The sequence below is a fragment of the Coregonus clupeaformis genome, chromosome 16, assembly GCF_020615455.1.
Source record: "Coregonus clupeaformis isolate EN_2021a chromosome 16, ASM2061545v1, whole genome shotgun sequence".
NCBI classification, from domain to species: Eukaryota; Metazoa; Chordata; class Actinopteri; order Salmoniformes; family Salmonidae; genus Coregonus; species Coregonus clupeaformis.
In genome coordinates, this window is record NC_059207.1 from 19,930,890 (window position 1) to 19,943,553 (window position 12,664).

Below are 12,664 nucleotides of genomic sequence, written 5' to 3' on the forward strand. Positions count from 1 at the left end.
AATGTCCTTTTAAAATAAACCATTGAAACAAAAGAAAATAAATATTGAAATCTTTATTTCATGTTTCGACAAACCCTGTTGATGTCGCAACAGGGACATACAAAAAAACACAAACAGCAGAGTAACAGCACAACATGGTTTTTACAGCACAACATGGGTTTTACAGTACTACATGGGTTTTACAGTACAACCATAGCAAAATATTTTGCAACAGGAAAGAATTTGCAACGAAAACGAACATTTCTTAAAATGGACAAGTTCAGGTTAGACCTTCCCATTCTGGCCCTTTTGCTTTCGTTTGGTTCCTAATGAATACACCCCAGGTTCTGCACGGAGCAGAGTGGCCACTGACCTCAACGACACCCACGGTCACCATCACTGTCACTGTCAGCAAAGGCCAACAATCCATTCATATCATCTCTAGTCCAGACTGTTGGACGTGCACAGCTGCGTCTCAGTCATGTGTCTAATGGGTAGTGTGAGCAGGGAGAGACCCACAGAGTTTAGGCAGGAGGATTCAAGTATCTGAGGCAGGTTTCAGTCAGTCAGTGGTGCCTGGGGTGGGAGGCTCCAGGCTGGATCCCAGATGGAGCTCCAGGGAGGGAGGCTCCAGGCTGGATCCCAGATGGAGCTCCAGGGAGGGAGGCTCCAGGCTGGATCCCAGATGGAGCTCCGGGGAGGGAGCTCCCATACCCTCACAGGCCCAGCGATGCCTTGAGCAGGGAGGCCATGTCCTCAGGCATGGTGCCCTCGTCACCTGGGTACGGACACAAAACCACACTATTAAGTGATGATTCCATTACTCAACATCTGATACTGATTTATTAAATAAAGAAAAGAGACCATGGACACTTTGGGCTTTTGGTGTGAGTGAGTGTGTCCCCCAGGTCCTTACCCTCCTCGGCAGCGGTCATGTCCTGCTCCAGTTTGAGTTTCTTCTGACCCAGCTGCAGCATGCAGCCCTCTATTGTGTCGTTATGGATCAGCTTGATCACCTGGACTGTCCTGTAGGAGGACATGGACAGACACTGACCATCAGTCTTTCACCAGAAGAGACCATTTCCTTAGCGGCACCATTTTCTCTTCATACCTTGCCAGGTTTTTATTGTCACTACTTCTAGAGACTTCTCTCTAAGTAAGCCATCTCTCACTACTGACCCCAACCCCATAATGCATCTCTCACTACTGACCCTAATCCCATAATGCATCTCTCACTACTGACCCTAACTCCATAATGTAACCCAGCCACCTCCTTCCTGTCCGTCTGTCTCACCTGCCCCCCCCCGACCCAGACCCCCGGCTCTCATCTGTCTCACCTAGTCTGCCCTACTCTGTGGCAGCGGTCCTCAGCCTGTTTGTCGTTGTAGGGGTTGCAGTCGATGTCATGCATGATGACCACGTTGGCAGAGGTCAGGTTGATGCCCAGGCCGCCGGCCCGCGTCGACAGCAGGAACACAAAGATTTCTGGGTCCGTGTTGTAGTCGTCAATCAGCACGATCCTGCACCAAACACAGGTGGGTCCAGGGAGATAATAATAATAATAATAATAATAATAATAATAATAATAGCCATTTAGCAGACGCTTTTATCCAAAGCGACTTACAGTCATGCGTGCATACATTTTTGTGTATGGGTGGTCCCGGGGATCGAACCCACTACCTTGGCGTTACAAGCGCCGTGCTCTACCAGCTGAGCTACAGAGATCAATGGCTCGCGCTAGATACACTACCACAACAACACTAACATCGGTCTCTGAATATTGGCCACTGCCAGTTAAGAGCTTTTTGCGATGAAACACCATGGCTCCAGTTACACTTCCTCTGCCAAAAGACTACGTACAATTATGTTGGACGGAAGCCATTGAGTTGAACCCAACTTAAGCTCACCTGTCTGCAATGGGCGTGGAGCCGTCCAGTCTGACGTAGCGGTGGCCCAGGTGTTTGAGCAGAATCTCTACGATGTCCAGCATCATGGTGAACTGACTAAAGAGCACTACTCGGTCTCCCTGTAGAGACAGCACGTTTGAGTCTTTGCACAGCGCTATAGAAATCTAATGTATTATTAGAGCACAGCGCGTCACAGATCAGGGCTGTATTCAGTGATGTGAAGCGACAATGACGTTTAGCCCGGAGCTAAAAGCATGGTTCTCCCTCCCTCCCTCCTTACCCTCGTCTCACCTCCCTCCCCCTCTCATTACCTTGGTCTTGAGCGTGGCCAGTAGCGTCTGGAGCAGGTGGAACTTTCCGGAGTCCAGCAGAAGGTCTTTGTCCAGCTGGTATTGGTGCAGGGACGAGTACTGCTGGCACAGCCGGTGAAGCTCAAAGTCTGACATCACCGCCATGTCCTCTTGGATCAGCACCGGGTCCGCATCAAAATGGGTCGGTTCCTAGGGGGGGGTGGGCGAGAGATAAATTGAACAGGTAAGGGTGGTAACAACACGTTTACATAGGAGAGGGACTTTTATTAGATTTATATTATTTACTGAATAAACCAGAACAGACAAAAACTAAAATGGCCAATGAAGCAACAACCTTAAGCATGAGGCGACTCATGGCCTCCAGTCTCTCTGTGGTGAAGTACTGTCTGTGGAGCAGAGGGTGGTTGGCCATCTTCCTCAACTGCATCATCACGTTGCACAGCTCTCTCTCTAAACAGGTGGAAAGGAATGGGAGTGAGTGGGTGGGTGAAAGATTTATTGAATTGAACAGAATTAAAAATGTATAAATCAACGTAACTGAACGATTCAATTGCTATACTGTACTATAATTGCATTGCTTTCGCAACAACGGTACCCATTCATGTGAGCGACAAAGGAAGAGAGAGAGAGAAAGGAAGAGAGACATTTTACATTTACATTTACATTATTTAGCAGACGCTCTTATCCAGAGCGACTTACAGGAGCAATTAGGGTTAAGTGCCTTGCTCAAGGGCACATAGACAGATTTTTCACCTAGTTGGCTCTGGGATTAGAACCAGCAACCGTTCGGTTACTGGCACAACGCTCTTAACCACTAAGCTACCTGCCGCCCCGAGAGAGAAAGGCAGAGACAAACAGGATGTAAGAGGCCTACCACACAAAGCGTGTTGCTCTGTTATCTCGTCTGCCATCACACTGCTAGTTATGAGGCAACAATCTGTCACGCCACTGCTGTAACACCACACTGAGTAGGGTGAAGATGACACTAGACTGATTTTGGGTCAGTTTTACATTTTCCCCATTCATGGTTAAAGTTAGGAATAGGGAAGGGAAGCTGATCCTAGATCTGTACCTAGGGGAAACTTCATCCCAGACTTCACTACAGTTCAGTGCAGTACGTACTCTCTCCGATGGCAGACTTCTTGAACTTGCCCACCATGGTCTGGTAAAGCTGCTGTTGCTTCTCACTCATTGGGCAGAATACCAACTTCTCCTCCTTCGCTGGCAGCTGCTTAAGAACCTGAGACACACACACATATCTTTAAATATAACATTGTGAATCATCCAGTATTTCTTGTTTAACCAGTCACTGAGTGTCCTTACTTCACTCTTAACTCGTCTGAGGATGAAAGGTTTCATGATGAGTTTAGCCTGGGCGATGCGGTCCCTCTCGAAACGACTCTGCTCCTCATGGGATTTCTACCACAGAACAACAAAATATAAACACCATCAAAACACATCCTACTATACGAGTCTGATTCACAAACACCTAATTCAGACAGCATTGTTGGTATGTTACCTGTGAAAGGGGGTCATATATGTACAGTTCATTCAGAATGTATTCGGACCCCTTGACTTTTCCACATTCTGTTACGTTACAGCCTTATTCTAAAATGGATGAAATAAATAAATATCCTCAATCTACACACAATACCACATAATGATAAAGCAAAAATAGTTGTTCTATTTTTGCAAATGTATTAAAAAAACCTGAAATACCTTATTCACGTAAGTATTCAGACCCTTTGCTATGAGACTTGAAATTGAGCTCAGGTGCATCCTGTTTCCATTGATCATCCTTGAGATGTTTCTACAACTTGATTGCAGTCCACCTGTGGTAAATTCAATTCATTGGACATGATTTGGAAAGGTACACACCGGTCTATATAAGGTCCCACAGTTGACAGAGCATGTCAGAGCAAAAACCAAGCCATGAGGTCGAAGGAATTGTGCTTAGAGCTCCGAGACAGGATTGTGTAGAGGCACAGATCTGGAGAAGGGTGCCAAAACATTTCTGCAGCATTGAAGGTGCCCAAGAACACAGTGGCCTCCATCATTCTTAAAATGGAAGAAGTTTGGAACCACCAATACTCTTCCTAGAGCTGGCCGCCCGGGCAAACTTAGCAATCAGGGGTGAAGGGCCTTGGTCAGGGAGGTGACCAAGTACCAAATGGTCACTCTGGCAGAGCTCCAGAGTTTCTCTGTGGAGATGGGAGAACCTTCCAGAAGGACAACCAGCTCTGCAGCACTACCAATCAGGCCTTTATGTTAGAGTGGCCAGACAGAAGCCACTCCTCAGTAAAAGGCACATGACAGCCCGCTTGGAGTTAGCTAAAAGGCACCTAAAGACATTCAGACCATGAGAAACAAGATTCTCTGGTCTGATGAAACCAAGACTGAACTCTTTAGCCTGAATGCTAAGCATCACGTCTGGAGGAAACCTGGCACCATCCCTACGGTGAAGCATGGTGGCAGCATCATGCTGTGGGGATGTTTTTCAGCGGCAGGGACTGGGAGACTAGTCCAGAGAGATCCTTGATGAAAACTTGCTCCAGAGCACTCAGGACCTCAAGCTGGGGCGAAGGTTCACCTTCCAACAGGACAGCGACCCTAAGCACACAGCCAAGACAACGCAGGAGTGGCTTCCGGACAATTCTCTGAATGTCCTTGATTTGCCCAACCAGAGCCCGGACTTGAACCCGATCTAACATCTCTGGAGAGACCTGAAAATAGCTGTGCAGCAACGCTCCACATCCAACCTGACAGAGCTTGAGGGAATGGGAGAAACTCCAAATACAGGTGTGCCAAGCTTGTAGCGTCATAGCCAAGAAGATTCAAGGCTGTAATCGCTGCCAAAGGTGCTTAAACAAAGTAGTGAGTAAACGGTCTGAATACTTATGTAAACGTTATATTTCTGTTATTTATTTTCAATACATTTGGAAAAATGTCTAAAAACCTGTTTTTGCTTTGTCATTATGGGGTATTGTGTGTAGATAGATTAGGGGGAAAAAATATTTAAATCCATTTTAGAACAAGGCTGTAATGTAACAAAATGTGGAAAAAGTGAAGGGGTCTGAATACTTTGATATACATATATATATATTTTTTAACAGTCCCATTTTCCCCACATTCTTGCCAGCATAAGCCTTTTATACCTCCCCGTATACTGGCACTGAAGTGACGAGTGGGAATAGGGGTGATGCGTCTATTTTAATAAACCCATTGAATATACACCATCACAAAGAAACCCATTATGAATTTGTTAAGGCAGGTCTTAGACTAAGGACCGAGTTTTGGACACCCTGGTCTAGAGGAAACATGTCTGCACCAATGGAAACCCTGGTCTAGAGGAAACATGCCTGCACCAATGGAAACCCTGGTCTAGAGGAAACATGTCTGCACCAATGGAAACCCTGGTCTAGAGGAAACATGTCTGCACCAATGGAAACCCTGGTCTAGAGGAAACATGTCTGCACCAATGGACACCCTGGTCTAGAGGAAACATGTCTGCACCAATGGAAACCCTGGTCTAGAGGAAACATGTCTGCACCAATGGAAACCCTGGTCTAGAGGAAACATGTCTGCACCAATGGAAACCCTGGTCTAGAGGAAACATGTCTGCACCAATGGAAACCCTGGTCTAGAGGAAACATGTCTGCACCAATGGAAACCCTGGTCTAGAGGAAACATGTCTGCACCAATGGAAACCCTGGTCTAGAGGAAACATGTCTGCACCAATGGAAACCCTGGTCTAGAGGAAACATGTCTGCACCAATGGAAACCCTGGTCTAGAGGAAACATGTCTGCACCAATGGAAACCCTGGTCTAGAGGGAACATGTCTGCACCAATGGAAACCCTGGTCTAGAGGAAACATGTCTGCACCAATGGAAACCCTGGTCTAGAGGAAACATGTCTGCACCAATGGAAACCCTGGTCTAGAGGAAACATGTCTGCACCAATGGAAACCCTGGTCTAGAGGAAACATGTCTGCACCAATGGAAACCCTGGTCTAGAGGAAACATGTCTGCACCAATGGAAACCCTGGTCTAGAGGGAACATGTCTGCACCAATGGAATCCCTGGTCTAGAGGGAACATGTCTGCACCAATGGAAACCCTGGTCTAGAGGAAACATGTCTGCACCAATGGAAACCCTGGTCTAGAGGAAACATGTCTGCACCAATGGAAACCCTGGTCTAGAGGGAACATGTCTGCACCAATGGAAACCCTGGTCTAGAGGAAACATGTCTGCACCAATGGAAACCCTGGTCTAGAGGAAACATGTCTGCACCAATGGAAACCCTGGTCTAGAGGAAACATGTCTGCACCAATGGAAACCCTGGTCTAGAGGAAACATGTCTGCACCAATGGAAACCCTGGTCTAGAGGAAACATGTCTGCACCAATGGAAACCCTGGTCTAGAGGGAACATGTCTGCACCAATGGAATCCCTGGTCTAGAGGGAACATGTCTGCACCAATGGAAACCCTGGTCTAGAGGAAACATGTCTGCACCAATGGAAACCCTGGTCTAGAGGAAACATGTCTGCACCAATGGAATCCCTGGTCTAGAGGAAACATGTCTGCACCAATGGAAACCCTGGTCTAGAGGAAACATGTCTGCACCAATGGACACCCTGGTCTAGAGGAAACATGTCTGCACCAATGGAAACCCTGGTCTAGAGGAAACATGTCTGCACCAATGGAAACCCTGGTCTAGAGGAAACATGCCTGCACCAAATTACATCAATAGATTGTGTCTTGTCTGTTTAATTAACAAAATAACACTTACGTACCCCTGCCCTGATCACTGTCCACACACACACACACATTGTATAGTAAGTATTTAATGGAATAGAACAATATAATTTTTCCCATCAACTTGAGTGTCACGGGAACCTGTGGAACCGCTGTCATATGACACAAAAAGTTATATTTCTGACAATTTGTAGGTGCTTTAGAATCCTTTCAATCTGCTGTTTCCAATCATGTAAAAACTATAATCCGACCAGGATGAACCTCTGAACGTTTGTTTTATTATCCACGCCTCATCTCTTTCCTACCCTCACTCCACTTTGTTAGATACAGTAATAATAATTTTTTTCCAGACTTTTATCACTTACGTCATGCGTGCATACATTTTTTTTGTGTTGGGTGGTCCCGCGCGCTACCCGCACTTCATGCACATTGATAGTTTGCTAGCAAACGTCCTAGCCAACTGTTTTTTTTATAGTAGAAGCAGACAGTTATCTAAATAGGACTAATCGTAGCAAAACATGCTCAACATAAATGTCCAACAAGATATTGTAGCCTATATCTTTTGTGACTCCAGGAGAAGAGGACTAGCGCAGCGGCTTGCGTAATTGCGCATTATTCCTTGGATAAATATTAGGCCTAATAATATTGAGGTAAATGTATCATCACCAGCCAATGTGATCACACCATCGCGCGCTCTCTCTTTTCAAAGACCCCACCAGATATTTTGGCCGAAGACGCAAGTAGGCTAACTTTGAAATGTATGCATATTACCTATAATTTATTAGCTAAATATAAAAAGGGCCTTTAAATATTTATCTGTCAAAGTCGAGAAGAAAACAAATGGTTGTATGCATTCCCCCAGGTTAAATGGCAAAGCATTACTGTGACAATAAGCATGAACAGCTTAAGAACCGACCTACATACATTTTAATGGAGAGAGTAAAAGCATTGTGATTGAAGAGTTTGATGTCAGATAAGAATGTTCATGATTTAATGCGGGCCAAAGCCGATAAGATGAAAGGAGACGTTTTATACAGAGGCATTGGTGGGACTTTTCAACATAATACCGCAATCATGACTACCTCGGTTGGCGGAAATAAAAGTACAGACTTTGTTACCGGCAATATATATCTTTAAAATATAAAGAAAAGGAGGTAAAAAGCTGAAGTTGGCGGGTTTTGGTCTTGGCATGATAATAGTGTCTTTGAGTAGGAGTGCTGACCTAGGGTCTGGTCTACTGGTCTTAGTTGTTACGATTTAAAAGGCAAAACTGGTCCTAGATCGGCACTCCTACTCTGAGACGCTTTGCGAATACGGGCCCTGGTCTGAGTGTTGTACATGAACGTTTGGTGGAAACGCAGGTTTTTAAAACCCAGTTTTGATCTCCTTCCCCAGTTCCACTCCCATCCACTCTATCCAAGCTTCTGCCAGCCTGACTAGAGTTTGGAAAATTCCAGTAAGTCCCCAAATTCCCAGGTTGTCTAGAAATCGTGGTTGGAGGATTCTAGAGTTCCTGCTTATTCCCTCCAGATTCCGGGAATCTTCCGACAGTCTTAAAATATTCCAATCATGGTAATTTGGGGAAAGTTACCAAAAATATTTCAACCCTAAACCTGACCTCACCATGGAGAACATCTTGGCTATCTGTGTGGTGCTGCTGGAGAACATGGAGGGCATGATGAAGTTTAGCAGCGACATCAGCTCCAGCAGGTTGTTCTGCAGAGGGGTGCCGGTCAGTAGCAACCGGTGCTCAGCCTGGGGACACACAGAGAGACAGGTAGTCAGAGGGACGCAGGGAGGGAGAGGGACACGGACACGGAGTCAGGACCAACCGGTGCTCAGCCTGGGGACACACAGAGAGACAGGTAGTCAGAGGGACGCAGGGAGGGAGAGGGACACAGGGAGGGAGAGGGACACGGACACGGAGTCAGGACCAACCAGTACTCAGCCTGGGGGCACAGAGAGACAGCTAGTCCGGGATGGAGTCAGGGAGGGAGAGGGACACAGGGAGGGAGAGGGACACGGAGTCAGGACCAACCGGTGCTCAGCCTGGGGACACACAGAGAGACAGGTAGTCAGAGGGACGCAGGGACGGAGAGGGACACGGAGTCAGGACCAACCGGTGCTCAGCCTGGGGACACAGAGAGACAGCTAGTCCGGGATGGAGTCAGGGAGGGAGAGGGACACATGGAGTCAGGGAGGGAGAGGGACACAGGGAGTTAGAAGGAACTGGTGCTCAGCCTTGGGGACACACAGAGAGACAAGGAGTAAGGGAGAGAGATATTTAGAAAGACAGTCAGACAGTGTCAGTCAGAGACAGGCGGTATTGGGTGCACTAACGTTGACGGCCATGAGGTGGCGGTAGCGGCGGGAGTTCATGTTCTTCAGCATGTGGCCCTCGTCAAACACGGCGTACTTCAGTTTGAGCTTGCGGAAGAGACTGCGGTCGCTGTCGTTGCCGATGGCCAAGTTGTATCTGTGCGGAGAGGAATGACACCCAGACATGAGCATTTACAGTTGAACTTTCATTCCGTATGTAGGCCTCCATCAAAGTGGAAGGGCTACAGGCATGCAAGCGCACACTATTGCTTATGACTGCTAGGGGGGCTATGAAGTTCTATTTACCGTGGTCATACAGTAGGCTTTGGTGTGAAGCTGTGTAATGTCTGTTGTTGGATGCCTGCGCTGCTGCCAGCAACCGTTTGGGTCTCAAGGTGAGTCCCTTTCAGATGGTCAGGCATTGCACCTGTACTACCATTACTGTACCTCAATTCCACCTCGCAAAGTTAGCATTTCACCACCATCTCATTTAACATCTCAAAGTATTGCCATACAGGACTTCGCAGCTGTCACTTGCCTTGACATTTTCCCAGCTGTTAATAACGATGGCATGCTGAGCACTTTATATCTGTGGCAAATAATTTGGACGATGGATATCTCCTCCTATTAATGGTACAGCATTGTTGCGTTAGGCATTTGTTTAATTTAAATGTTTCCTTTATGATGATGATGATGATGATTGGGACCTGTTAGTGGTTATTTTATGATTTACATTTTGTGCAGAAAAAAAAAAAACGTTTTTCAGTTAGCGATTTTATCTTAACGTTAACGTTTAAACATTCACACCCCTAGCACCCACAGGAATGCTGAGCAAAGTCAAGATGCCAGGGCCATTAAGTTCCAATGCATTCCTGGTATCGATCGAATTGACTCATCGTGTCTGGAGGCTTAATGTCAGCTAACAAGATTGGAGAAGACGTACCATGGTGGACTCATACACTGGATCCATCCCAAATGGCACCCTATTCCCTTTATAGTGCACTACTTTGGACCAGGGGCTATAGGGATCTGGTCAAAATAAGTGCACTATATAGGGAATAGGGTCACTTGGGACACAGCAACAGCGTGTAATGCTCATTAACAACATTCATTTAGGCATGCATAACAAAGTGTTTTTCTGGTTCAGTCAGACACCTAGGCCATTAAAAACACCCCTGCACAGCTTTAAGGGTGTAGGGTGAAGTTGGCCCTAGACGCTGATCTTGGGTCATTTTCCCCACTAAATGGTTAAGGTTAGGATTAGTGGAGAGGAAGCTGATCCTAGTTCTGTACCTAAGGGAAACAGCTGTAGGAAGCTCACGCCTACAGACAGCTCCAGAGGATGCAATGCTCTTCCCTTCCACTAGAGCAGGGTCATCAACTAGATTCAGCCGATGCTCAGGCGGCCGGAACATGATTACAAATCCTTTCTAGACTGCAAATTGATCGCAAAAAAAGCCCATGTGTGGTAATATATTTCCAAAATAAAAATCACTTAGAGCTGATTTCCTGGTGTTTTTACAGTATTATGTCGAACAATAAAAATCATAAATAAAATAAAATGAAAACGCAGGCCGCCAGTTGGGGAACCCTGCACTAGGTGTTATTGTGGTTTCACTGACAGACTGAAACCTATCTGACAACATGGCGCGTCTGGCATAGACAACTCTAGTGCCCAAAAGCCGTTTAAAGCATTTAAGTACTTTGACCATTTTTAAGTAGTCACCTGGGTGGGATTTCCTATGGGTTAAGGAAGGATCACATAATTCCATCCAGGTCATCAGGAGGAATCAGCCAATGAATTATACTCGTGAGCAAACATTCCATAACCGCATGTGGCAGTAAATCGCCAACCTTGGCTTTCTACCTGTTCAGACAACACCCTCCAGGTGGCAGTGTGCACCCTTTCAGTTTGTTTACCAACTCATAGAAGTAGTAGAAGAAGAAAATGTACTACTTAAAAATGGAGATGGCCTCATTGGCGCTGCCCGTGCGCTCACAGACGCCATAATGGGACAGATAAGAAGAAGAGTAGTCTATGTCTATGGTGTGTGTGTGTGTGTGTGTGTATGTGTGTACACAACTACTCACGTGGACACGATGACGTTGAAGTCCACCTGATTATTAAGGATGTCATGTCGCAGATACCGCCGGTCCTCCACAGAGCCTGAAAACACATCAGGGTTTACGCCATAGAAATTATTTTGTTGTTATTCTGTCTCTCACTGTTCAAATAAACCTACCATTAAAATTATAGACTGATCATTTCTTTGTCAGTGGGCAAACATACAAAATCAGCAGGGGATCACATACTTTTTTCCTTCACTGTATGTATATATATATTTTTATTGACAAATAAAAACAACCAATCAAAACGCCTCACCGTAATAGACTAACACCTTGAGACTAGGGCACCACAGCTTTAGCTCCCGAACCCAGTTATCTATAGCAAATAGAAGACATTTCAGGACACTTTAATACATTTTTGTACAATTGACTGACAAAACCTGACATTATGCCAAACACAGATACAGTTGAAGTCGGAAGTTTACATACACTTAGGATGGAGTCATTAAAACTCGTTTTTCAACCACTCCACAAATTTCTTGTTAACAAACTATAGTTTTGGCAAGTCGGTTAGGATATCTACTTTGTGCATGACACAAGTAATTTTTCCAACAATTGTTTACAGACAGATTATTTCACTTATAATTCACTGTATCACAATTCCAGTGGGTCAGAAGTTTACATACACTAAGTTGACTGTGCCTTTAAACAGCTTGGAAAATTCCAGAAAATGATGTCATGGCTTTAGAAGCTTCTGATATGCTAATTGACATAATTTGAGTCAATTGGAGGTGTACCTGTGGATATATTTCAAGGCCTCCCTTCAAACTCAGTGCTTGACATCATGGGAAAATCAAAGCCAAGACCTCAGAAAAATAATTGCAGACCTCCACAAGTCTGGTTCATCCTTGGGAGCAATTTCCAAACGCCTGAAGGTACCACGTTCATCTGTACAAACAATAGTACGCAAGTATAAACACCATGGGACCACGCAGCCATCATACCGCTCAGGAAGGAGACGCGTTCTGTCTCCTAGAGATTAACGTACTTTGGTGCGAAAATTGCAAATCAATCCCAGTACAGCAAAGGAAACAGGTACAAAAGTATCTATATCCACAGAAAAACGAGTCCTATATCGACATAACCTGAATGGCCGCTCAGCAAGGAAGAAGCCACTGCTCCAAAACCGCCATAAAACAGCCAGACTACGGTTTGCAACTGCACATGGGGACAAAGATCGTACTTTTTGGAAAAATGTCCTCTGGTCTGATTAAACAAAAATAGAACTGTTTGGCCATAATGACCATCATTATGTTTGGAGGAAAA

At 45.5% G+C, this 12,664-nt stretch overlaps 1 protein-coding gene across 1 annotated transcript in view; it reads right to left on the minus strand.

The window, feature by feature from the left end:
* Positions 1-34: 34 nt before the first annotated feature.
* Positions 35-12,664, minus strand: part of LOC121584392 (SWI/SNF-related matrix-associated actin-dependent regulator of chromatin subfamily A containing DEAD/H box 1A) — a 34,097-nt gene continuing 21,467 nt past the window's right edge. The window contains exons 12-23 of the mRNA XM_041900232.2: positions 11,655-11,714; positions 11,363-11,438; positions 9,293-9,428; positions 8,576-8,707; positions 3,521-3,616; positions 3,320-3,437; positions 2,532-2,647; positions 2,198-2,386; positions 1,887-2,005; positions 1,317-1,499; positions 896-1,005; positions 35-757 (exon numbers count right to left, since the gene is read on the minus strand). Coding sequence (XP_041756166.1) covers positions 696-757; positions 896-1,005; positions 1,317-1,499; positions 1,887-2,005; positions 2,198-2,386; positions 2,532-2,647; positions 3,320-3,437; positions 3,521-3,616; positions 8,576-8,707; positions 9,293-9,428; positions 11,363-11,438; positions 11,655-11,714 — 1,397 coding nt within the window. The 3' untranslated portion in view covers positions 35-695. The remainder of the gene's footprint in view (positions 758-895; positions 1,006-1,316; positions 1,500-1,886; positions 2,006-2,197; positions 2,387-2,531; positions 2,648-3,319; positions 3,438-3,520; positions 3,617-8,575; positions 8,708-9,292; positions 9,429-11,362; positions 11,439-11,654; positions 11,715-12,664) is intronic.